The 27,478-nt window shown below is 47.7% G+C and overlaps 1 protein-coding gene across 1 annotated transcript in view; it reads left to right on the forward strand.

The window, feature by feature from the left end:
• Positions 1-27,478, forward strand: part of NBEA (neurobeachin) — a 439,670-nt gene that overhangs the window by 252,350 nt on the left and 159,842 nt on the right. Inside the window, exon 38 of the mRNA XM_053665561.1 lies at positions 13,921-14,045. Within this exon, the coding sequence (XP_053521536.1) occupies positions 13,921-14,045 (125 nt within the window). The remainder of the gene's footprint in view (positions 1-13,920; positions 14,046-27,478) is intronic.

Genomic DNA, 27,478 nt, shown 5'->3' on the forward strand with positions numbered 1-27,478 from the left:
ACTAAAATCACCTTTGAAAGGGAAGAGATTTCACATCATCAGTGAGATTCAGGAAGATACAACAGGGCAACTGATGGGAGAACTGGGTGAGTTCCCCAGGTGCCTACTTTGCAGGGGACTGAAGCGTCACTGCTCTCTGTACACTGTTTCCTGTGTCCTGTATCTTCTTCAGTAAATGTCCCCATTTCTCACTGTGCACGTCTGGGTGCCTTCTGGACCGAGCCATCTGCCGACGCCCAGGCGCAGCCCTCGTGCAGATGATGCACACGTACACAGCAGCAGGGAGACATCGTCCCTGGATGCTGGCTGAGGAGACACGAGATGTCACAGCAAGGTTGACCATTTTTCTCACAGAGCAGGTCTGAGGGTGCCGGTAGACACAGAATTGGTCTTGTCACTGTGCTCACTCTCCTGTGTCCTTGTGTGCCCCTGACGTACAAGGTCCCGCCATTCTGTTACTGTAGCTCACCTCTGTCCTTCACACAAAGTGCGTTTAATGGTTTGGGGCACCAGCTATGTTTGCAGAGCGGCACCCAGGTGCCAGAGGAGCCAAACGGCCAGAGCTTGTGCAGACAAGCCCAGCAGGTGGCTGTGCAGTTTTAACGTGGGACTCGCAGAGTGCATTCTGCGCGGCAGCAGGACAGACGTGGCCCCACACTGCTCAGGCCAGACCTCCCAGTTTACATCCCAAGGCATGCACTGCCCAACCTGAAAGGTTGGCAGGGGTGACCCAGGGGAACAAAGGGACCAGGTCCTACAGCTCTGGTGTGCGGCCCCAAGGAGGGACTGCAGGGCGGAGGGAGGGTCAGAGGCAGCGAGGTGAACCCTGGGCTCAGTGCCCACTCCAGAGGCCCCCCGGGAGTCCGCTGTAGTGTGGGGCTGGCTTTGTCTGCGCAGGAGCTGTCAGCTTCTTTGCTCGTTTACATCGTGAGGTGCACTGAAAGCCGCCTGGGGCAGGAGCCACGTCGGGGGCCCATCCATGCCTACCTGGTGTTCAGCCCATGCCTGGCTCCCAGTAGGCGCATGATAAATACTTGGTGATCGTGAGTGAAATGCCCAGCACGCACACAGGACTCTGCGCAGCTCATTCAGGTTACAGAGGAGCTCGGGGCCGCTGTGCTGGTGCTTTGATGTGACCCCCTCCAGACCACCCGAGCCCTCCGTGGCATTCTCAGAGATCCCGGCCTGGGCCTGAGCAAGGCCCTCGGGCTGCCTGAGGACGGGTGCCGTCTGCCACCTGCCGGCTGCTTGGTCCTGGTTGCTTACCCTCTCTGGGCCTCCATCTCCTCATCTGTAACAGGGTCATAGCAGTGTTCATCTCACAGGGCATTTCTGACAAGTGAGCCAGTGACTGCACGCTCCCCAGTGCCTGTCACGCAGTAAGCTCTCAGTTACTGGCCTCCTGTAGGTGATACTGTTCTAGGCACTCAGTTCTCAGGTTAGAATGCACCACAGTGGACGTCCCGTTTTCACTCGCGAGCATTTCAACGTGAGCAAAGCCCGCCGAGTTCTCACCGTGTCGTAGGTCTGTCTTTAGCAAAATACTTGTTTGTGCCTATTGCTCTTCACTGTCACATAGTTTTTGTTACCAAACACAAATCAGCCACTTAACGGTTCAGTCATGCCTCACCAGGTGGATTCAGCTTTTTCGCCAGCTTATGAAGGGGATCCGTTACCACTGGGAGGGGCAATGTCATTCAAGAAAATTGAGTGCATTTCCATACATCTAAAATGTAGTTATCAGTAGTTTCAAGAAGGAAAATTATGATTCTTGAGTGCTGTTTGTGCTGAAATAAACACCCAGTCCCACTACGCAGCACCATCCCGTCAGAAGCAGCGTTACAACCCCGCGTGACTGGGGAGTGCCCCTTTACTCCTGCCTGGCCATCTGCCTCCTCTTTCCTGGCGGTTACATGCAGAACTTGGAGAACCACACGCATGCACAAAACATGTGGCCTCAACATGTCTCTAATTCAGTCATGACAGGCCAACATGAGCTACAAAGATGCAGGTAGACAGAGAAATGTGCATACGTTGTCTCCCCCCCAATGTCATTAGCAGCAGCACCGGAGCAGCCCCCACCCTGGCAAATAGGAGCAGAGTGCTCCGGCTGCTGGCTCTCCAAGCACCTGTGCAGGGGAACCTGGGGGCCCGTGTTCACTGCCCCTGCTGCCCACCAGGTGCCAGGAACAGGAACTAGCCTCCTTCACCGAGAGAAGGGCCTGCAAACCCAACTTACCGCAGCACTCGAAGCTCCCAGAGCAGCCAGAGTAGACTGGCCTGAATAGGCCTGTCACCGAGCGATATTTTCTGTGTGCTTATAAATGACCCACACAACCACGTCTATAGTCACTATGGAAAATGTATTAGTCTGTTATTATTTCAGGGTCCCACATGTTGCAGAAGAATCTGGCAAAGTGTGTTCTATGCAGAAATATTAAGTAGAAGGATTGATAGAGGAGCAGCTCAGTTAAAGGGTCTGTGGACGCGTGGCGTTGATGGATTTCAGAGGGAGGGGGTGAGGAACACGTGAGTGGGGATGAAGGGGAAGGGAACGAAATGCACGCCGCCTTCGTCCCGCTCAGGCAGACTCATCTCCCCGGGACGAGTGCTCAGGAAGTGCTTTCGGGCGGGAAATGTCGAAGGAAGTTTGAAGCGAAAACAGAGTGATGCTCACCTGGGTTGGTGACCGGGCACAGATGCCGAATAACCGCAGCGGTGTTGGAACGCAGGTCTTCTGCGGACGCGTCCTCCTGCCCCGACGGTTCCCGACTTGCTGCTAAACCGTAGTCCGTCAGGAAGCTGCCAGCACAATGGAGGTTACTTTAGCAATCCCCACCAATACTTCTATGCATTCTTATATCAGAAACGCTTTTGAGAAAAACTTTATTAAAACCGGGGATTTCTCCCCCAAAATACATATGTGCGTATCGCTCAAAATTTTGCAGACCATCATGCGGTGTGGGTGTGCCGCATTTGCTTGAACGCTTACCGGCACAGCACAGCCGGGCGGTGTCCAGTCGGGGGCATTACAGTGCAGCCGCTCTGGACACCTGTGCGCACGTTTCCCTTTTTCCGGGGTCAGAGCCCACGAGCAGTTGTCGGGTCAGACGGTAGTTCTGTGTCTCGCATTTGAGGAAACCACCAGTCTGTTCTCCAGAGCAGCAGTGCCGTTTTACGTCTCCCCAGCTTCCCCAGGCCCCCCGCATCCCAGCAGCATTTGCTGGTGTCTCTCCCTGTATTTTAGCAATTCTGATAGAAGTGTGCTGCTACCTCACTGTGGGTTTTTTAAATCCCCGCCTGAGGACTGACTCCCAGAGGGGAAGGAAGGAGAGAGAGAGGAGGAGAAGCACCATTCGGTTGCCTCCTACGCACCCCGATCAGGGAACGAACCCCCAACCTAAGTACGTGCCCTGACCAGGAGTTGAACCCACAGTCTTCACTTTTACAGGACAGTGCTCCACCCACCTGCGCCACGCCTGCCAGGGCTCACTGTGGTTTTGATTTGCCCGTCCCTAATGGCGAATGATGTTGAGTATCTTTTCATGTGTATATTGGCCATCTTTTTATCTTCTTCAGTGAAATGTCTCTTCATGTCTTTGGCCCATGTTCTAATGGTATAGTTTGCTTTTTTACTGTTAGGTGTGAAAATTCGTATGTACTAGGTACTATCTTTTGTCAGATACACAGTCTGCAAATGTTTTTATCCACTCTTTTTGTCCTCTTATTATGTTCATTTTTAAAGCAAGTGTCTTTAATTTCTGTGAAGTCCAGTCGTCATTTTTTTCTTTGGGTGGCATGTGCTTTTGGTGTCAAGTCTGAGAACGCTTAGCCTAGCCCTGTCCCTCCAACTGTTTTTCCTTAGTTTTCTAAAATTACAGTAGTTTTAGGATTATTTATGTTTCTGATCCATTTTTGGCTATTTTTGTATAAGGTGTGAGAGTGGGTCGTGGTGTTTGTTTTGCCTGTGGGTGTTCAGTTGCTCCAGCACGATTCATTGGAAAGCTGTCTTTTTTCCACTAGGTTGGGTTTTCACCTTCGTGGGAACCGGCTGGCGTGTTCGTGTGGGTGCCGGTCTCGGTGCTCCATGCATCGCACTGACCCCTGTGTCCGCCCCGGGCCTCGTCACACAGTCTTTGTTGCTGTGAACGGGTGATAATTCTTGTTGCTTTTTCCTTCTATAAATTTGAGAATAAATCTCGTTTGTGTTTACTGAAACTCTTGCTGGAATTTTGATAGGAATTATATTAAAGCTGTATATCAATTTGGGAGAGTTGCATCTTTACTATGTTGCATCTTTGCATCCATGAAGGTGGTTTGCCTTTCCATTTTATTTAGATATTATTTGATTTATTTTATTAGTATTATGTAGTTTTTATTACACATTGTATACATGCTTTCTTAGATTTACATGTAATTGTTTCTCTTTTCTAGTGACTTAGCATTACATTTAATTTCAGTTTCCATGTGTTTATTGCTAGCATGTAGAAATACAAGTGACATTTGTACGTTTGTCTTGCATCCTATCACTTTGCTAAAAGTTCAACCAGTTTTGATAGACTTCTGTGATTTCCTACATAGACAGTCATGTCACCTGCAAACAGGGACCATTTTACTCCTCCCTTTTCATCTGTATTCCTTTCAGTGCCCCGCCTTGCCTTACCGCATTCGCTTAGAAACTCCAGCGCCATGTTGAGTAGCGGGGGAGAGAGCAGGCCCCCGGGTTGGACGGGCCCTGTTTCGGGGGCAGACACTGGGCCACCCCCCTTCCACTGTGGTTTTAGCTGTGTTTGCGGTTGCTTTTATTTGGTTGAGGAAGTTGCCCTTTACTCCTTTTTTTCTGAAGGTTTTTTATAGTGAATAGCCTTTGAATTTTGTCTTTCTAAGTTGATTAAATATGATTATGTAGTTTTTTCTTTAGCTGTTAATATGGTAGATGATATTGGTTAATTTTCAAATATTGAACCAGCCTTCCATCCCTAGAATAAGCTCCACTTGGTCATCATGTAAAAATTGTATTACATATTCTTGTATTTTGTTTGCCAATAGCTTGTTAAGGACTTTTGTGTCTATAAGGGATGTTTATATATTTTTGCCTGTGTATATTGTCTTTAACTTTTGTAGTGGTATGATACTGGCTATAAAATTGATTAAGAAATGTTTCCTTTTCCTGTGTTTTCAAGAAGAAATCATGTATAATTTTGGTTAATTCTTCTTTAAATGTTTGATTGAATTTTCCAGTGAAACTGTCTGGACCTGGAGTTTTCTTGGCGGGGGGGGGTGCGGCTTAAATAATAGTGTGAATTTCCTTCATCGCGACCCTGCTCCTTTCCTGCCGAGTGAGCTGTGGCGGCTTGGGCTTCAGGACCCGGTCTGGGTTCTCCCAGCCGTCGAACAGGCGTGTGCCGCGTCTTTCACGGTGTCTCCTCGTCGCGCTGCTGAGGTCTTCCGGGCCTGTGTGCCCCGTGTTACTCCCGATGGTGCTCACCTGCGTGTCCTCTCTTTTTTCTTTGTCACTTTTATTGATCTTTCTAAAGAACCAGCTCTTTGCTCTATTGATTTTGTCTATTGCTTTTCTGTTTCTGATTTCATCGATTTCTCCTATTACCTCCTTCCTCCTCCTTGCTGCACTCTTCTCTGTCTGCGTTCTTAAAGGGGGAGTTTCAGTTATTGACTTGAGACGTGTTGTCTTTTCTGTTGTACGCGTTTAGTGCTGTAAATTAAACCCTGTTGGTGCAGTTTTAGCTTTGTCCTGCAAATTCCTATATTCTCGTTGTGTTTTCTCTTCAGCTCACTGTGCTGTTTTCCTCTGAGAATGATTTTATGACTCGTGGCTAATTGACAAGTGTGTTGCTCAAATTTACAAGTGTTTGGAGGCTTTCCTGTTGTTTCTGTACGACTGGTTTCCATGTTTATTCCACTTTTGTAGAAGAGGGCACTGTGCGATTTCAGTTTGCTGAACTGCGTTGGGTTTACATTCGGGCCCGTGGTGTCCCCGGGTCCCGTGTCTCACAGGCACGGGACCGCACCCTGCTGCGGTCGTCAGACCGGTCCGAGAGTGCTGATTCACGGCGGCGGCCCCCCTGTGCCCTTGCTGGTACTCTCCACATGTATGTGCATGTGCATATCTGCAGCCTCTAGTCGTGTGTTGCTCCGTTTCTCCTTTCCCTTCTGTCAGTTTCCGCCTGGCATCCTGGGCAGCTGCGCTGTCTGATGCTCACACATCGGGATTGGCCTCTGCTTAGCAAGTGGACCCTCCGTCACTAGACAGGGCCTTCCGGTGTCTCCAGTCATTTTATTTCCTCTGATGCGTGTGTTATCTGAGATTGATTTCCTTTGGTTAACGTTCGACACATGTATTTCATCCTTTTACCTTGAGTCTACCCACATTGTTATATTTGCAGTGGGTTTCTCATAGAAAGCATTCTTTCAGAATTTCAGTTAGTTTTCTCTTGTGTTTGTTCCTCCCCTTTTTTGTTAATGTATGTCTTTTATTGCCTACCTGTGGGTCACATGAACATTTTTTAGAATTCAGTTCTTATTTAGCCATTATGATTATTTTGTTTTCAGCATTGTAATATGTTTATTTGAATGTTTTATAAGGAAATCAGAAGTTAAAGTGATAATTTTTTGGAAACTTGGTAATTATATTGAAGTACTTACTAGTACTTTAATTAGAATTAAGTAACTTTTTTATTTTGAAGAAACAAATCGGACACACTTTGTACATAAAACAGATGCATACGGCTTGATGCCAAATGAAATGGAGCTGCGAAACTCAGTCTGATTCCCGGGACGGCTACAGAACGGGAGAGACTGGGAGACCTGCGTTGCAGGCTCCGCAGGAAACAGCAGGTGTAGTTTTCTTGGCAGAGGGAGAAAAAGAGGCCAGTTGTTGCGTAAGTTTAAAAAAGTAGATAACATCAACAAAGTTTAAGCAAGCTCATCATTTTAATAAGTTGCTTTTCAAGAGTCAAAGTAATCAATAAAATTATTCACCTGAAATCAGAATTAAATGTTCGACAAAATTTTGGAAATGATTCTGTTTATTTATTCAGACGTAATTGATGTGTAACACTATATTGGCTTCGGAAGCGCAGTATAAGGATTAAATATTTGTTGCAAAACGATCGTGGTAAGTCTGTGATCCACCCCCACACACAGTTACAAAAGGTTTTCTTGTTGCGATGAGAACGTGTGAGGTCTCTGTCCGCAGCCTGCAGGTGCAGAACGCCACGCTCGCCGTGACGGACTGACTTCGCAGCTGGAGTCCGTGCCTTTGGACCCCTCGGTCCCCTCGGCTCACTGCACACCCCCCGCTGCCGCAGCCCCGGCCTGCTCTCTGTCCGCGGGTGCGCAGTTCCGGCTGTTTTATTTGTCCACTTTCTGTTTCTCTGCTTCGTCTTAGATTTTACCGGTAAGTGAAATCGTAGGTGTCGTCATTCTCTGTCTCCCTGCTCGCTTAGCCTCGTGCCGCCCTCAGAGTCCATCCTGTGGTTGTGAATGGCAAGGTTTCCCTTTAGTGTCTGTACAGTGTTCCGCTGTGTGTGTGTACATCGATTTAAAAGATGTAATTTTATATATGCATGTATGTGATGCCACTGAACAGAGGGGGTGCGTGTACTGTTTGGGTCGGTATTTCCATTTTCTTCAGGTAAATGTCCCCAAGTGGAAGTGCTGGGGTCATGCTGTAGTTCCATCTTTTAATCTTTAAGGAGCCTCCACACTGTTTTCTGCAGCGGCTGCACCTGTCTGCATTCCCACCAACGGCACGAGGGTCCCTCCTCTCCACGTCCTCGCCAGCACCTGTTACCCCGTGTCTTTTCGATAATGACATCACAGTCGGTGTGCGGAGATGCCTCAGTGTGGCTCCGACCTTGAGGGCCGTCTGTGTGCCTCCTACTCAGACAGACTGTTCGTTTTCTCCGTCGGGCTGTTGGGAGTTTCTGTCTGTCCGTCTGCACTACCGAGGCATGTGACTGGCTGTTTAATGTGTATTTTGGAAGGTGACCTCTGACCAGATACCTTATTTGCCAGTATGTTCTCCCACTCAGCAGGCCGTCTTTTCATGTTGTTGCTGGTGTCCTTCGCTGTGCAGAAGCTCTTTAGTTCAGTGCAGTCCCGCTAGTTTGTTTCTGCTTCTGTGGCCTATGCTTTTGTTTCCAAATCTAAAAAAGAAAGATTGTATAAGACCAATGTCGAGGAGCTTAGACCACCTGTGTTTTCCTCCAGAAGTTGTAGCGTGTTAGGTCTCGAGCCTTCCATCCGTTTTCGTTGCTCTTTGTGCTGGTGTCAGGCCGCGGCCCCGCCTCGCTGCGTGGCGGGAGTGGGTGCCGTCCAGGGTTCCCAGCACCGCTTTGAAGAGGCTGCCCCTGAACATCCTCGGCTCCTCCGTCCAGTGACCGACCGTGCACGTGCGGCTCCGTTTCTGGGCCCTCCTCGCTGCGTCGTCGGCCTGTGAGTCTGCTCTCCCGCCGGTGCTGCCCGCCTTGGATCACTGTACCTCTGTGTGTAGTTTGCAGTCCGGCAGTGTGGTGCCCCCAGCAGTGTCCCTCCGTCTCAAGATTGCTGTGGCTACTGGGTCTTTTTGTGGTTCCATCATACTCATGTGTCAGGGGTGTTTGTTCTGTTTCTGCAAATAGGCCCCTGGAATTTCGACAGATTCCACTGAATCTGTAAATTGCTGGGCGTTTGGACATTTTAACAATATCAGTTGTTCTAATCCATGAGCATGGAATATGTACCATGTACTAGTGTCCCCTTCACTTCCTGTCCTCATTATCTTGTACTTCTCGTCATCCAGCGCTTCATCTCCTTGGTCAAGTGTATTCCCAGCCACATGGCAGGCTCCCCTCGCTGTCGGAAAGCCCTGTGCTCCTTGAACCCTTTCCTCAGCCGGTGGCGTAAAGCCAGAGAATGGCCTGCTCTCCAAAGGACCGCCTTCTGTCCCTCCGCTGTTACAGGGGACTCACACTGTTCCCCGTTTTGTTACCCAAAAGACACCCGAAGAGGACTTTTGCTTTTATGAAAAAGCTGTTACTGTACTAGTGTGGGTCTTCGGTCAAAACCAAGCGGCTTCACACAGACCTTCAAAGGTGGCGGTGCCCCCCGTGTCCTCCCCGGTGCCAGTGTGGACGGTCACCTTAGTTTCTCTTCCTGACCGTTCGTTAGCAGCGCGTGTAGTGTCTCTGCTTGTACAGCTCCTTCCGTGGCTGCTCGGATTGCTGCATGTGTGTCGCATAGCTTGTCACAGTCTCGGGGGTGTCATTTTGCCAGTCCAAGGGAGGGGCAGGAAGTTCACCTTCCTCTCCGCCCCTTGCACCTGCCTCATTTACGTTCGTCTGGAACCTCCTTTGCGTCTGTGGACCTGAACGCATCAGTGCTGCACCCCCTGCTTCCACAGTGAAGCAGGGGACTCACGAGCAGGAAAGCTTGTTGTACTCACTCAGACTTCACGCCCTGTGTTCTGTCTTCCGCCTGGCGTTGCGGCGTTCCTTCTCTCATCGCTTCCCTTGTGTTTCCAGGGCTGCCTGCCCCTTGCGCTCCTTCGGCACCACGTTCTTTATTCTTATCTCCGAGTCTCTCCGGTTCTCTGCTCAGGAGGGACGCTGTCAGGGCTGTGCGTCCCCAGCTGGCAGCTCTTCCTGTCGGCACCGGGCACACGCCGCTGCTGGCTCTGGAACCACAGCCTTTGTGCGGAGTATGCTGTCCTTCTGGTTGGTTTCCCTCCAAAGTGAAGCGTCTTTTCTCTCTGGCTGCCTTTGTAGGTTCTTCTTTGTCCTTGGTGTTCCGAAGTTTAATTATGATGTGCAGTGACATGAATTTCTTTGAGTTTATTACGTTTGGAATTGTCAACTTCTTAAATCTGTACATGGATGTTGTTCTTGTTTTTGTTTTTTAGGTTTTTTTGTTTTGTTTTGACAGATTTGGGAGGTATTCAACCATCGTCTTTCCAAGTACAAGTACAAGTTCAAGCCTGCTCTTTCCCATCTCCCTCCAGAACTCCAGCAACCCAAATGTTAGACGTTATTATCTGTCTGTGTCCATGAGGTTCTTGGTCCACTTTTTTAGTCTTTTTCCCTCTGTTGTTCACACTGGGTAATTTCTATTGTTCTGTCTCAGAGGGAACTAACTAGTCCTTCTCTGGTCCCATCCTCCCCACTCTTTTGTTGAGCCTGTCTCCTGAGCCTTTTGTTGTATGTGTCATTTGTAACATTTTCATTGGGTACCTCTGTTACATTTTTTTCAGAGCTTTTTTGTTTCTTTGCTGAGACTTTCTGGTGTTTTCATTGTTTCAAGCATGTTCACAGTTGCTCATGAACCATCGTCTGTCCAGGCTGGTTTAAAATCCTGGTCAGAAAATTCTGACTTCCTGTCTCATCATCGTCGGCCTCTGTTGATGATCTGTCTGCATCCACTGCTGGGGCCAGAAAGGCCATTCCGGTTTTTTGTACGATCACTCTAGTAGCATTTAGTTGTCTTTAACTTCATTTAAAACAATTTAGTTACATCGTATTGTGACAGCTGTCATATCAGTGTGCATTTAAAAAAGTATCAAAATAGATGAATTTTTGTGTAGCCATTTTAATATTGAAGATAGGAGGAAATGTGTGACATTTTTGGCGTATTATGCTTCATTATTCCAAGAAAGGTGAAAATGCAACTGAAACACAAAAAAGATTTGTGCACTGTGGAGAAGGGACTGTGACTGATTGAAAGTACCTGAAACTGTTTCCAAAGTTTCATGCTGGAGACTTCTCTCTGGACGGTGCCCCACAGTCGGGAGGACCAGCTGAAGTTGACAGCAGTCAAATCAAGACATAAAATGAGAATGGCCAATCTTCTACCATGCAGGGGTGGCCCACATTCTCAAAATATCCGCATCAAGCATTGAAAATCACCTGTACAAGCTTGGTTATGTTAATCACTTAGATGTTTGGGTTCCACAGAAGTTAAGCAAAAGAAACCCTTTTTGACCATATTTCCACATGCACTTTTCTACTTAAAGGAATGAAAAGTGGATACTTTGCCATAATGTGCAATGGAAGAGACCATGGGGCAGTGAAAGGAACCACCACCAACCGCACCAAAGGCCGGTCTTCATGCAGAGAAGGCGGCATGTGCGTGTGCGTGTGTGTGTGTGTGCATGTGTGTGGAGGGAGGGAAGGGACCCCTCTACTGCGAGCTCCTTCCAGAAAACTGAATGATTCATTCCAACAAGTACTGCGCCCAATTAGACCAGATGAAAGCTGCGCTCGACAAAAAGCATCCGGAATTAGTCAGCAGAAAAGGCAGAACCTCCCATCAGGATAAGGCAAGTTCGCGTGTTTCTCTGATGACCAGACAAAAACTGTCGCAGCCTCACTGGGAAGTTCTGATTCATCCGCCGTGTTCACCAGACACTGTGCCTTTGGATTTCCATTTATTTCAGTTTTTACAAAATTCTCTTAATGGAAAAAATTTCAATTCCCTTGAGGACTGCAAAGGAACCTGGGACAGTTCTTTGCTCAAAGAGATAAAAAGTTTTGGAAAGATGGAGGTGTGAAGTTGCCCGAAAGATGGCAGAAGGTAGTGGAACAAAATAGTGACTACGTCGTTCAGTAGAGGTATTGGTTAAAATGAAAACTGTGTCATGTATTCATGTATTTTCACTTAAAAACCAAGGGAACTTTGTGGCCACCTCTCCCAGATCCCTGGTGTCAGTCATTTGACTTTGAAACCTGGGCTTCCCCGAGACCTGCTCTGTCTCACTCGCGGCTCCTTTGTTGAGCTTGCATCTTACTCTGACGTGGCTGCGTGGGGACACGAGGCACCCACGCTTCCCCACCGCCTTTCCCAGCTCCCTCCATGCACACCCAGGGGGTGGGTGGGCTCCTCACCACCTGGCAGGGTGGGCGCTCCAGCTTGTCACCAGCTGTCCTGCAGCGGAGGCGGAGGGATACCTTGTTGTTCTTGGTCAGCGGAGAGTCCTGAGTCTGTCCCCTCGGACCACCCCCAGCGGGGTCTAGGAAGGGTGCCTCATGCCTGCTCAGTGCGGGTGGAAATCCGGTTTCTCTGTGGTGTTGGGCAGGACCACAAAGGTTGCTGTCCAGAAGTGTTCTCCCTCCCCGACTTCTCCTTCCCGGGTTCTTGGGGTACAGGAAGAGGCTTTGGTTGGGCCTGGTTTTTGTTTTTGTTTTTGTTTTTGTTTTGTCTGCACCCGCTGACCTGTTTGGTTTCCCTCGAAGTCCAGGGTACACACGGCGAAAAGATGTCCCAGGGAACTGACCACTGTGCTGTCCACCTTTCAGTCTCGTGTGTTTTACATGTAACGTCCTGTGTTTCACATGTAATGTCCTGTGTTTTATATGTAATTTCCAAATTTCTTCAGCTGCACTTAATGGGAGGAACAGAGAAAAGTGTGTCTCTGGCTAGAAATTGAAGAAAATGTTAGATCTCTGGTCTCTTCCAGTGGATTCAGTTACATGATTTTAACATACACTTAAGGAGAATCTGTAGAGCAAGATTTTGGCATGGTTTCCATAAACCACTAGGAGAAGTCTGTATCCTATTTTAAATTGATAACAGAGTTACTTTGCAACAGTTATTTGTCAAGTGATCATAATTTTGACCAAAATTCAGTAATTATAATTGCAATGTTTAGAAAAACAAGTATGTTGAAATATATTGCAAACACATATAATTCTAATGCTCTTTATATACCCCTTACATTGTGTTTACAATTATGTTATAGAAAACAAAATTATATAGCCATAAAATTGGAAATGTTTTTCAAAAGTAAATTACTGTTCTCAATGACTATACGTATCCGTAGACTTTCAAAGTAAAAATCGCTTTAATTAATCTAGTGAATATTTACTGAAAACAGCGTGCACACCCAGCGCACTGGAGAGCTGATGGTGAGCAAACGCCTAGGGCTCCCGCCGCAGGGGGGCGCAGTGTCCTCCTCCCATACGGCCCGGAGTCACATCTTCTCCGGACGCATTATGTGTGTTTTTATAAATAGTGCTGCGTAGGAAAATTAGAACTCTGTCTGTGAGTGTATCACTCCAAATACTATATAGAGAAAAAGACTCCTCATGTCTGGGCATTTATCACCAGTGTTTTATAGGAATTAACTCGGAAAAACAGCGGTACTGTGACGTGCCCCACAGATCTCCAGGGAGCCTGCCGCCGCGTGTTCTGACGCAGCCCGCGGCTCGGTGGCCCTGGTTTCGCGTGCTGCGCAGTCAGACGGGGGCGCCGCGTGGCCGTGGTGGTTAATGGTTCACATTAGCTGGAGCTGTACAGACATCAGAGGACTCCGTTAGCATCAGGACCGTAATTTACCGAGACAATTACCACGTCGCGGAATTTTTGCAGCCCTAATTCAGTGTTATTAATAATGGATAAAATTGCACTTTTCTCAGGTTGCTCTGGGCAGCAGGGAATTATTTCAATGAATATTTCAGCACGTTATTTTAATCATCGTTCCACCAAGTCCAAGTGGGCAATATTTTATCGCTCCGTTCAGTCCACTAAGAAACTGAGGCCATTAAATTGCTCGCTGTTCGGAGAGAGGTCTGCACATGATTTACAAGCCTCGTTAAAAACAGTGTGAAAGAATGCAAACTGCCATTAATACTTGTAATTCGATGCTGCGTTTGTTACCAAACCCCGTGGTAAATGTTTTAGTAGAAGGGCAAACGTAAAAAGAAAGCAGAACTGAGTGCTCTAATGCCCAGAATCAGGGAGTGTCACTCTTTCAGTTTGGTTCTTTGGAAACATACGTGGACAGATACAATTGCATAAGATAAATATCTGAAAAATTACCTGCATTTCCCAGTGCGCCCACAGGCATGTTTAAATTACAGAGAAAGTGTCAGTCCAGCCCCAGACCGTTAGTGCGAGTGGTCACCGTGTCCTCCTTCCCTTCCTCAGCCGGGTGCACGACTTCTGGCGGTTGGATTACTGGGAAGACGACCTGCGGCGAAGGAGACGGTTCGTTCGCAACGCGTTCGGCTCCACGCACGCGGAGGCGCTGCTCAAGGCGGCCATTGAGTACGGTCAGTACCCCCGTCCCCTGCCCCCGCCCCCCACCATCAGGACAGCGCCCCCGTGTGGGCTGATGAGGCCTTTCCTTCCCTGACATTAAGAGCTCATGGCCAAGGTCCAAACGTCCAGCTCTTGCTTGGGGTGTTTTAGAGTCTTCAGCCTCTTTCTGCAATTAAGAGACTCCACGTAGTCAGTCATAGCCCAGCATGCTCCTTATGCAGCCGGAAACACGGGGAGTCAGCTGCCTCATCGGCGCCTTTGTAGTTCTGCTGAGCAGCCCCAGAGATGCAGAGAATGCTGTTGGTGATCACACGTGCTCACACGTGCGCATTTGACCTGCGTTCATGACTGTGTGTGTGTGTCTGCACATAGATAGTGTGCTGTTTGTGTACATGTGTGTGCATGCACATGCTTGTATTGAACAAACAACTGTCTTAATAATCTCATTGCATGGCATTCTCTGTTTTATTCTTTTCAGTAAAAAAATAAGTAAAATAAGTCATGCTACAAATATGTTCCTTTAAGCCCCAGCCCTCCAAAGGATTGAAAGTAAAGTTTGAGAGAGATCATCCAACATTAAAGACATTGTCAACAGTCACACTGCAGCAGAACTCTACCCTAAATAGTTCTTCTTAAACAAGCAGTGCAATAAATAACAAAGAGCAGAATTTTTTGCGATTTAATAAAATGCTGCTACTTTTGATTGCTCTCCACCAAAAAATATGCGTAGCAGTATTTTGTCTACTTACACATTTTTAAATGCTCTTAACAAGTTAAGTTTGATCAGATCAGAATTTTATAAACCAGATACACTTGTAAAAAAATTAACGAATACTGTCTATATTTTTCTTATTTACTTTTATTCTTACAGTTACTTTTGGTTTTATGTTAGTTTTCATTTGAGAGTAATAAGTGAGCCAAGTGTTTTAAAATTTATCATAGTTTATAAGCTATAATAAGATCATTCATGTTCTTGATGGATTGAATGGAGAAAATATTTAATTCTAATAAAAAGAAAATGTGGAAAGCTTTTAAAATTTGTTATGCAAATAGTATGTGAATTGATATAACTTAGTAAGGCTCGAAATATAATTGAGTAAATACATGAGGATTTCATGTGACACCATCACACCTACGATCGTAATGATGCAGTAAAAGTAACTACAGAGCTGACACACTAGAATAAATGCAGTCCATGCTCACTACAGGGGGTTTCTTGACTGACCTCAAAAGGTCACCTTGGGATTTTAGCACCTAAGGATTTAGTACCAGCTTAAAATGAGTTACTATTTTTATTTCCTTAAAAGAGATCCTTAGAAGTATCTACTTAGAGTGGCGTGCTTTATAACATGAACTTGAAATTGTTAAAACTTGACTTCACATGCACAGTTTAGAACTTTTCAGTGACTCACCTTGAACTCGTCTCATTTGGAATTAGAAACATCTGGAGAGAGTTTGCGGTCACAGGGACACAGAAGCGACACTGCTGGTGATCACCATTGGCCACAGTTTTACTCCCGGGGGGTCCACGCGGCACTGTGGCAGGCAGCACCCTGCGGGCGGCTTCAGAGCGGGCCGGTGGGGAAACGCTTCCTCTGGTTTGCTGTAAAAGTGGGTACTCTGTGTGTTTAATTTGTAAAGTGCTCTATCATTAAACCAACATCAAAGCTTCCTGGAATGAAGTTCTAAAATATTTAGCCATAAATTCTTGTAAAACTGATAGTCATGCTTTAGTATCATAGTCGCTATTGTTGATGAACCTAAACTAAAAAATAACACACTAGTCTTGAAAAAAATAAAAAGCATAGGTGCGACTAAGCATCCTCTGCATGTAGCATAAGTGTGTTTTAAAATGTGTGCTGGTTTGTGGACTTTAAATGCTGCATCATCAGCATTATCAGCACGTATCCCCCTGGAGTACCAAGTTCTTTGATAAATTCGAAGAAGAGAACGTTCTTATTTCCTTCACATCTGAGACAAAGGCCATGAGCACGCTAAAAAGTGTTCAGGAAGCCTGCCTTCTCCCCCTCACTTGCCCCCAGGGGCCCGGTCTGGGGGGGTGGACGGAGGAGCACCGGCCCGGCCTGCTCCTTGCAGAGCAGTGCTGACTCCTGCAGATGAGGGCGTGGTCCTGGCACAGGCCTGCAGATGGTGGAGGGGCTTCGAGAACAAATGGAAATTCAGCTTATTCCTTCCTCTGGATTAAATAATCGCAGTGTTTCAACTTCATCTTGAAAACAAGGCATTAAATGCACAGAAACTGCAGTAGTCTGTCTTTGGTCAAAAATTTTTTTATATTCTTGTACATCGTGGCAAAAAATGTTTTAGGCACAAATGAATATTTTACGAATGGAGCTTTCGCTGTGGCGGAAGAATCTGAATCAGTGATCAGGGCTTTTGGAATTCTGCGGCTGTACGAGCTGAGGGAATGCCCGTGAGCTACTTAGGGCGGCACACTCACAGGCTCGTCAGGGCGGCCCTCGGTCCAGCCTGTCTGTCCCGAGCCTCTTGTGATGAGATGTAACTGAACGGAGTTAGCAGACTGAGTGGGTGTTTGAATTACGTGATTTTCCCTTCAACTCCAACATTTTAGATTAAGTTGTGGCTGAACTTGCACATGACAGACAGGTATTATTAGCTGCGATTCGGGTTTCCTGACGTTCTTGTCAGGCACAAAACAAATGTATCAGCAGTGTTTCCTTTAAAATGAGCAAGTAATCAGAATTGGATATATTTTCAAGGAGACATAAGGACAGTAATTTTATTTCATATTTACTTCAATCTCATTATTAAAACTTTAGGTTGACCTTTTCGGTTGGAGAGCGTCCTTAACGCTGATGGAGTTTTTCATGCTTCTTAGTAACACTAATGAGTTGAATAATTTATGAGGTTGTCATGTGCAAAAGATTTGGTGTGATTTGATATACTTTCAGCCTCGGGTGTTGAAATGTGATTAATAAAAACCTAGAGGCATGTAATTTTTTCCTGGTGTTTAACGTTCTAATGTTGTGTGTATCGCATGGGTTATTTAGGTGTTTTCTAATAGTAAAATCTCATACAAGTGCAACTTTAATTGATTACCAGGAATTTTAGGGACCATAGCAATGGAAGAGTATAAGGAAAATATTTTAAAACCCATAAAATCATCTTCTGACCTCCAAGGTTTCATTTTTTCCTCGGGGAAAATCAGCCGATAAGGAAGTGATCGAACAGGGAGGGTTTGTGTATATTATTTGTGCGTTTCACTAGAACCTGTGCAGTTCCACTTGGGGTGCGTTTCTGGTGCGTACGGTCCTGCTGCGGAAGAATCGTGCCGGACCGCGCTCAGTGTGCTCGTCTCTGCTGGCGGTCACCGGCTGCTCAGGACGCTCTCCCTGCCATGGTGCAGTTACGGGGGAGCAGTGTTTCGTCAGCGCCCCAGGCTGCAGCCCCCCACACCAGTGGCCAGAGACAGGTCTTATACAGGTGTCTGATCAGGAGTCCCAGAAGCGGGCAGGTGGCTCAGCCAGAGGGGGAAAACATGGCACAAAGATGACAAAAGTAACAAGTCATTTCTTTGGCCATAAATAATAAAATATGCTGAGAGCTGCAAACGAGACCATCCTTAGGTTCCTCAGACGTCAGCTTTGCACCTGATGTACCTAAGCGTGTGAAGCTGCCAGGGTCTGACCTTGACGCGTGAGGAGCGGCTTCATAATGAACCCGCGATTAAATCAGTTGCAAGGGCGCACACGGTGGCTGTGGGGTGCTGCTTGCAGTCTTCGAGAAATGTGGAGCGCGCAGGCTCAGATGCCCCAGCGTGGCGTTGAGGACTGGTGTCACGTGGTCCGGCTCCACTCCTTCTGACTTCACTGTCCCAGGAGTTTACAGGTAGATTCGAGAAAGGCGGTGTGAGTTTTTAACCTAATAATCTACTGTTTGTATTACATGGGAATCCCAGCAAGCATCTTATTATCTGGTCATTGATAAGTCTATTTTAGCTGGCGTGTTGTTGATTGAATCTCCATATCTGTAATGAACAGATCACTTGAGTGTGGTTAAAGTCGCCTTTTGAGGTGGTGGCGCGAACTTTTTGAGAGAGAAGAGGAGAAAGACGAGTGGGGGTGCTCTCTCGGCTGGTCTGGGCGCCCGCGTCCTGTAGTTTTCCTCACCCTTCGCAGGGCCTGGGACAGACAGACAGTGCTGCGTCACAGAACATGACCTGGGTGGCATTTTCACACCAGTGGCTGTGTGACCACTCTCCTGTCTTCCTGTGGAAGTTTCAGATGCAGGCTTTAAGCAGATGGAGGGAATTGAGTGGCTCTGTTCATTGAAAACCACTTACTGATTCTCTCACCTGCCGGTGCGCACTTGGCACTGGACTCCGTGAGGGAGATGCAGTTTCCGCCTTGTTACAGCGTGCGGTTGGGTCAGTGCTTCCTCGGGGGTTGGCACTGACACCCAGCGGTGGGAGACCAGGAGGATCGGGACGCCCCCCAGAGCAACAGCGCCAGCCCCAGTGTCAGCGGTGCCAAGGTTAAAGAGCCTGCTCTAGTGGAAAGCAAAACACATTTGTCACAGGGCAGACTCTGCCTCTCGGAGGAGCACAGGACAGACGGTGCCCGACCCGGAGCCCGTGGAGCAGGTCGGAGCACCTCCGAGAGCGGCTGCTCATGGGCCGTCTGGAGAGAGGACTGGGGCTGACGGGTGTGCAGGGCAGGCCACGGCAGTGACAGGGTCGCCAGGACGCAGACGCCCCGAGGCCTGGCCTGCTCCTGTGCGGCCTCCAGGGTTTGCACTCAGCGACAGGTCCCGTTGTAAAGGCTTCATTCACAGTGTGCTTTGATTTTAGGCCTTTCGTGTTCCTGATTCTGGTGTGGGCAGGCAGTACACAGGGTGGGACAGCCGCAGGTTTACAGTTTCTGCTTGAAGAACAGCACCGTAGGTAGTAAGCAATAATCCAAGAACACGGTGCGTCCCACGTACTCACAACCGTCACCCTCCGTCTTCTCCAGCGTCCTCTCTCTCACTTAGAGCACCCACGTCAGTGCAGTTTATGTACTTCAGTTCAGTTTTTGTTTCGCTGGCGGCACCGGGCATTTCCCCAGTTCATGCATCATTTCCAGGAGCCGAGTAGGAGCACGCGGCCTCTGCGGCACAGGTCCAGAAAGGGTGGCGTTTTCAGATTCCGAAGGACGTTTTTCGGGTCTACGTATTCCACTCAGAGCATCAGGAGCTGTTAAAGAGAAGGAACTGATGAAATTCCGTGAATGGATTTATTGCTGAATGGCGTGGAGCTGTTTCTAATTGTGCCTCTATTTTTAGGTTAGTTGTTTGTCATGTGAACACAGTATGCATTATAAGCAATGACCACACATATGATAAATACAACTAGCTATCAAGGGGTATTGGAAACACACAGTGAGCTCAGTGACGGGGGCCACCTACCTGAAGAAATAAATCCAAGCTGGACTTGAAAGGACACCCTGAGACATCTTCTCTAGCCCCTAACTGGCGCGGCGGCAGCGTGGAGAAAGGGACCGCCACATAGCCCAGGGTGCGGAGGGAAGGACAGGTGCTGTGTGATGGGGTGGAGGACGACGGGGGCTGGACACAGAGGGGGCCGAGGAGGCTGCTGGAGTCCTGGTTGGAGGGAGTTGTAAGTCGCGTCGGTGGAGGATTTCCGTGTGTGAAAGTGACAGGCCACACCGTTAAGAAGCTGATAGAATGGGAGGCCCAGGAAAAACTCCATCCAGACGTCATTCTCCTGCTGCGCAGTGTGTTTCCATCGGTAAAGGGGAATTTTCTAAACTGAAGAGCGTCCTGAACGTTTCCTGCCTCTGCGCTTCTGGCTGCGTCAGGCCTGCTCCGATGGCCGTCACCCATAAAGGGGCAGGCCTGTCATTCACGGGGGGTGCACTCTGTGACATTTATCAGAGCGTGTTTCCGAGTGTTTCTGGTGCCTTTAAAGTGCCTTAGATGTCTATATCATCACCTGTATCTCTTCACTATTCTATTTTTTATGAAGAAAAATTTGGTTCTTTTCTCCATGTCTCTGAACCGGTTGCTTACCTGCCCGAAGCATCTCCTGCCCCCATTTCCCAGAACTTGAAAGTGCATGTTCCACACTGAATTTCATGACAGGTTTTAGAAAGAAAACCCAAGGATCCCTCTGCAGGTTAATGCCACCCGCTGCCAGATCAAGTCTGCCCCACGCACTCAGGCCGCGCTCGGGTCGTGCGGTTCACCTCGACTTTCACCCCACCAGGTGCCAAGGCTCATCTCCCTTCCAATCCACTGCTCACCTGCCAGCTCCACCTCTGGTCTCGTGATGCCAGTTTCCTTCCCACCTTCCTTCCTTCCCTCCTTTTTTCCCTCCTTCCTCCCCTCTTTCCTCCCTCCCTCCCTCCTCACGCTCACTGCAGAAAATTAAAAATGCCCACAGAGTGCAGAGGGGAAGGGACGTCCTGGCAGACAGCCAGGTCAAGGTCGCTGTGTCTGCCGCCCTGTTCTGCGTGCGCTGCACCACGGGGGCTGGCACCGGGCTACGCACGCGGACGGACGCAGGGAGGCACAAGGCTGTGTCCTCCCTGCACGTCCTGATGCTTAGAGGCTCTGAATGAAGCCGAGTCTCCTGTGCGTTTAGCATTTTTCCACACGTTGTATGCCGTGCGATTTGTAACCTAATGAAATTCCATTTAAAATATTTAAAACACACTGATATTCAGTCTAAAATGTAGAGAGAGTCCATGTTTGCCATCATGTATATTCTTAAAATGTGGTTTATCAAATTTCCTTTAAAAAGCACAGAATGCAGTTTTCCACATTCACTCCATTAAGATTATTAAGTTAGCATTTCCTGTTTACATAGTACCACACTTAAATTTAATAGTAGTTTCTTGCACCTTTTTAATTGCATTTTTTCCATTTAAAAATGCTGTTTATGAATATCCCCTTCATTGGTCTGCTCTAAGAAATATTGCTTAGGTGTGAATATTTGGAATTAAGAATAAATGAAATTCCATTTTCGCGGCCAGGCCCAAACTGTGGAAGCCCATGCGTGTCTTTGGAAATGGGCAGTCTGTTAGCAGGCCTGTCCATATAAAATGTGCGTTCCACCTCCAGCCCCAGTGGCCTCCCCTGCGTTGCTCTGGGCACTTCACAGAGTCAGAGTGTATTGTCAGGCGCTGGAGCTGGGGAAGCATGAAATGAAAATCACGTTAATATTGATCCAACTCTTTCGCCTGCAAGTGTCCTCGCTGTTCTGCACTGAGCAGCGGCTGCTGGTGTGAGGTGGCCATTTCCACTTTACTCCTCACGGTCCTGCGCGTCATTTAGAAGCATAACTGGTCCACGTGAGGGTTCACCACTCTCACTGATTCCTGGGAGCATTTCATCGAAACGAAGCCGACATCGCTCACTGGCCACATCCCCCGCACACTGCAGCGTGTCCACAGGCCACAGCCGCCTGCGGAAGTCGCACCCACTCTGGTCGGGAGCGTGCGTGAGCCCGCGCCAGCTCCCCATCTCTCGCACACCCTGGGCACTGACTCCAACCTTGACTCGGCTCAGGGCTGCCAGAATGGCCTGCACAGCCCGTGAGCCCCGACTCGGGGAGGAGCCCGAGTCTGAGGCCAGTTCACTGCACAGGAAAAGCTGGTGCCCAGGTGTTCAGTGTCATGGTGGTACAGGTAACACTGTTCGGATAGTTCACTGCGTTCTCTGCTCGAAAACCTGTCAAAGTGGGAATCATAGTGAAAGCGACTGCATTCACACTAACACACCCAAGAGAAGAGGGACTTGATGTCTAAACTGTCCACATTTTTATCTGTGTTTATTAAATTCGATCAGTGACTACTTAGATTTTTACTTAAAGTGTGTGTGAAACAAATAGAAACTATTTGAATTGAAAGGCTGTCTTGTTTATGGAAATACTTGCTTTTACTAAATGATTTTGTGCTGATGGCGTGAGAGGGCCCTGGGCTCAGCATCGGGCACAGCAGAGACAGGGCACTACCTAAGGGTCCCCGCCGTCCTCCCGGGCGTCCCTGTTCAGTGTCACCAGCAGCCCCCCCAGGGGGGTTCTGCTGTCTCCGTCCTCGGTCCTCGTTCAGTGGCCCTCTCCTGCCCTGCCTGGTGTTTCTTCAGAACGGCAGTGCTGTGCCTGTGCCGTGGGGTCAGACACGGCTTCAACCCCGAACTCGCTCACACACGCGTCTCCGGTGCGTGGCTGTGGCGGTGTGGCGTGTGCTCCCGCCGTGCGCCTCCCATGCAGTCTGGTGTAGAACGGTTTGGAGGGATAGGTTTCTCGACGTGGAACTCGGCGTTGTTTTTTCCAAAATGTTCAAACTTGTGAACTTCTCTGTAAACAGGTAGATTCATACACGTTATTGCGTGAGATCATGTTGCCATGGCTAATGTAATTAGAGGTATATTTGTCTTAAAACCTTTTCCTTTTTTAATGGAAATGAAATAATATCATTAGAGTCACTGGAAGCACTGTTCTTTAAAGCTATTTATTGCCCTGATTTTAGCTTTAATAATCTTTAAGATTCCCCCAAGTATTCATATGTCATTAATACTTGTACAAAGATGTGAGTTTGAAAATGAATTGCAGCAGTTTACCTTACACGGGGGTAATTTTGTCAAAACACATTGTAAAGCTAAAGTATCATATTATAAAATGGTAGATACTGAAAAGCACTTGTTCACAAAAGATTACCATTTAGTGAAACCGGTTTCCAGATGTTTAGAAACTATAGAATTTCCTGATATATTATACTTAGATAAATTTAAAACGAGGCTAAATTTTCATTCTGCCCATCTCCTTCCCTCAACGGAAGAGAAGTGTGTGTTAAACTCATTCCATATATATCTATCATAAATTCTGGTATCAAGATATCCAGAATACTTGTATTCCTAAGATACCAATATACACAATCAACACTGAGTGTCAAACGTACTCATGCTTTTAAAATTTTATTCAATTACATCTTTGAGTGGATCGTGCAGTTGGTCGGGGGGACAGTCTTGAATCCGAGCCGTGAGTGCGTCGTTCGGTGTCCGCGGGCGGCCCGGCCTGTGGAGGGGCCCAGGGCGCGCCTCCTGCCGCTCTGTGGTGCACACCCACGGCGCGCTGAGTGTGTGGCGGAGGGGGAGCTTCGCTCCAGACGAAGGGGAAGGAGCCATTCTTCCTTGAGTGCGTGGCGTGGTCTAGACATCGTGCTGGGACGTTAGGCTAGACGTACGCATTTGTTTTGAGATTTTTAATCCTCAGGTCAGCCTGGATTTTTTTCCTGCTTTACGTAAGTCTTAGAAGCACTACTATAGGCAATAGAGCATTGGCTTTTCCTTACCCCATTTTAAATTATGTATTTAGTAAACTCTCTTCAATATTCTCTTGTTAATTTGCTTTACTTGTGTTATCAGAAGTTTAATGCACATCTATAAAAGCTTATCATGTAAATAGTCATTCTGTGTTTCAAAGTAGGTTAGCGTCCACTGTGCTGTTTTAACTTCGCAGTGACCCAGTGAGAGCTCGATCTGTAAATACTTAACCCCGTTTCACAGGCCAGGAAACAGAAGTTGAGAGACGGACCTGGATATATTTCTTTAATGTGCTGTGAATGGATGTTTGCAGTCAAAATTAAGTCAGAATGGCACGTCACATGGTCCAGTTTCCTCACTTAGGAGGTAACTGTAAAGAGTATAAAGAGAAAAGTAATTTAAGTGCTTTGCACAAAAACCACAAACAATATGAATTCTGCTTATGTTTCATGTGCTTTCTCAATGAACTTCCATTTACTGCCACCTTCTTTGACACGTGATGCACTGGAAATTAAACTCTAATAAGAGATGACATAAAAGATTCAGGAAAAATTATAAATATCAATATATTGTAATTTATAAGCTACAAAATTGATACTGAGAGGGGAGTGGTCAACTAAACTGATTCTGAAAGACAAGGCAGGTAAAAGAAATTACATATGTCAGACTTAAAGGTCTGAGACATGGTGGCATGTTTAGGGACAAAAACATCCAGCTCTGAGGTCGAATGAGTAAAAGGCTGGCTATCTCCACAGTTTAACACATACTTATGTAAAATAACAGAAGTAGTTTAAATAATAATACAATTATACTAGTAATAATATAGAATAAAATAACAGGACTAGATATCTTCTCTCATTATTTCACTTTTCAAATACACTTTGTTTCACACAGATCCTTGTTTATTAAGAGCATTTTCATGAAAGAACTTTTATTCTATATTAGATAATATTTTCACATACAGAGCTTCAAGCATTACCTGTTTGCAGAGAAATCTAATGTGTATCCAGTGCTTTCTAAATTTATTTGTAACATCATGTGGAAAATAAACTAAGTTCAATTTTGCATCTGGCTTTATTAATCTATAATTTGGTGGCTTTTTTAAAACTCTGAAACCTTACAAATTTTGGGCATTTTAATGTTTTCTTAGAAAATAAGCATGTAGTATATGCTGCCCAGCTTTACACAGAATTCACCTTTTCAAATCTAAGGCGCACTGGTAGCCTGTGGTGCTCGCTTGTTACTTCCCTGATGAATGGCTAAAAGGGGCAGGCAGCGCACCCAGTCCAGCGTGTCTTCCAAAGACAGATGACCTCAAATAAATTCTCTTCCCAATCAGAGTTTGATTTGTTGGGTGTTAAACCGATTCTTTCTAAGGACAGTGTTTATAAGCCTTGTAATGAGACAGCCCTCGGAGACCTTACCTCTCTTTGCCTGTAATTTTGATGAATGAAGGTCTAATTCATAAAGGATATTGTGATTGAAAAGCACTTTTGCATGGCGCACACTTTAATTTAGATAAATGTGTGCCGCTGAGCCAGAGCCTCGGGAAGTTCACGGAGCTGCAGACCGAGAGCCCTTCGCGGGGACGGTGAGTTCCGTGTACTGGTGCGGTGCCTTTACTCGTGTGTGAGGGACGTGTTTGATTTACTGCTTTAAAACTAGAGGGGCTGAAAGGAGAAGGGGAGCACACGTGTTAGAGCTCACCTCCACTTCTTATTCATAGGTTTCCATTTCAATGATGCAAAACTTCGGTGGAGCTTGCTTTTTAATGACAGAGGTCACACGTTGCTGTGACACGAGGCGACACCTGCTTTCCTCAGCTGACGTGCACACGAAGGCCGTCTCACATACAGAGCCAGGCTCCCTTTGTGTCGCACGTACATTCTCGACCTTGTCCCCAGCCTGCAGGCAGAGCAGCCTGAACCTCTGCGCTGTGCTGGGTCCTCAGGCGACGAAACGCCCAGAGGTTGCTCTGGCGTCTCTGTGGTTCCCTAGCTCGGTGTTCGCCAGAGCTCGTTGGGTACCGGGCTGGGCCGGCCGTGTGCCGGGAACTGAGAACGCAGAGGCCGAGACGCCTGTCCCAGCATCAGGGGCTTCCAGGCCACGCGGACACAACAGGAAACAGTTGCAACACCGGGTGCTTCTGCTGTGGCAGGACTCGGGAGGTGTGGGGGACTCCTGGGGGAGAGTCGAGGAGGGAACACGGGGCAGGCAGACTTGAACTGCAGTTGAGCAAATGTGAGTGACGCCTGCTTGGTGGCAGGCACCCGGGCTGCAGAAGTAACCCAGGTGGGTCAGTCAGAATAGGAGGAGGCGGAGGAGCAGCGGAGGGGCTGTCCGGTTGGGGAGATGTGGGCTCACAACCGGCCGTGCAGCTGATGACGGCTGGCGGACGTAGGGCTGCAGAGGCCCTGGGAGAGGCATCTGGGCTGCTCACCCTCAGACTTGTCTCTTGTTCTCGGATGACGCAAGCTCTGGGTTTCTCAAAGGAAGTTACTGCCCAGGCGGCAGATACGTTGCAGAGATGGCTGTGTATCACGGAGAAGCCGAAACTGAGATCGATCGGGTTCCGACCACTCCGTAATCAGCCCTCGGTTTTTACTGCAGAAGTACGAACTCTCGGAGAAGGGCCGGTGAAAGCAGCGTGCACACACGCCCCCTGGCCTCGCGCAGTGCTGAGTGGCAGCGACGCTCCTCGCCTCTGAATCGCGTATCTCAGCGGACACTTCCCATCCCGTCACCCCTGCCACCGAGCTGCGTGTAACCATGTTCTCTGCACTCCTCGGTCCAGGGAGGGTGGGCCTGGCGGCCCAAGGCACTCCGCTGGGCCCTCGGCTGAGCGGTGGGGGTGCGACCGTGCCCCTTAGCACATGTCCATCACTCCTCACGGGGCCGCCTCCGAGTCACTGGTGGAAAGAAGTGGGCAGACCGCAGAGAGAAGGCTGTTTCATGGCAGGAGGCTACGGCAGCAAGGTGCACTTGGAAGACATGGCCGGGCCGGCGTCACCAGGTGGGCGGTTGTGGACATCCTCTGGGGAGCCTGCGAGCGTCCGCCAGGAGTGGACACCACAGACCCATACACGAGTGGGTCATCGACCCCCGTTCTTGGGGACATATCTGCCTCACCAATGAGACGTGACCCTGATTTCTTAGTAAGCGCTGCTGCCAGAAGCCTCTGTGCTGACACTGCAGCCCAGATGCCAAAGTTTCTGTCTTCTCTCAGGCAGAAGTCCCACGTCAGATGATGGGACTTCTTAAAGTTAAATGATGCAAAGCAGAGGTATTGTGTGTGTGTGCGTGTTATATAATATGTATCACATGTATATGTCACATAGTACATGTACAGTGTGTATGATATATGTATTATACTACGCATATATTATATACACACACACAGTCACACCTCAGCACACGTCCGCTTCAGGTCTTATCACACCTGGTACTCATCCCAATTTGACGAGAAAAAACGTTTCAGCACCCGACACTGGCCGGGACTTCTAGCACTTGTTAAACTTTTGAGTCATGACTTCTCCCAATGAGAGGAAATGTTCTGTCGTTCAGTACTCATCTGTTTTGGCACTCCTTGTAAGTTCCAGAACAAATTAATCACTAGCACCAAGGTACCCCTGTATGTATATGTATATGTGTGTGTGTACTTATATGTATTTATCTACATACACACACATATATATCTTACATAAAGAACATATAACAAAAACAGTTAGTGCAACATTGACGTAACCTGGCAGCCAGAGAAAGGAGACTGGAGTGCACGTGTGTGAACAATGACAACTTCACCGTTCTAGTCAGTGGGGACATAGACACCATTGGGTGAGCATGTGTACTGTGTGGTTGTCGCATTCAGAATGACCGAGCCAGTAGAGCAACGCATCTGCATCAGATTTTGCATTTAGGTTGAATTGAATTTGCATTCGTTGCTTTTCAGAAACTATTTCGATCATTCAGAAGACTGCAACTATAGGCAACTGGTGATTGGCAGCTTCATCAGGACAACACGCTTGCTCATGCATTCACTTCTCTTGCGGAGTCTTTAGTCAAACATCAAATCACCCAGGAGACTGAGCCCCCTACAGCCCAGATTTGGTGCCCTGTGACTCCTGGCTTTTCACAAACT

The sequence above is a fragment of the Artibeus jamaicensis genome, unplaced genomic scaffold (genome assembly GCF_021234435.1).
Source record: "Artibeus jamaicensis isolate MK-2021 breed Jamaican fruit bat unplaced genomic scaffold, CSHL_Jam_final contig_415, whole genome shotgun sequence".
In the NCBI taxonomy this organism is placed as follows: domain Eukaryota; kingdom Metazoa; phylum Chordata; class Mammalia; order Chiroptera; family Phyllostomidae; genus Artibeus; species Artibeus jamaicensis.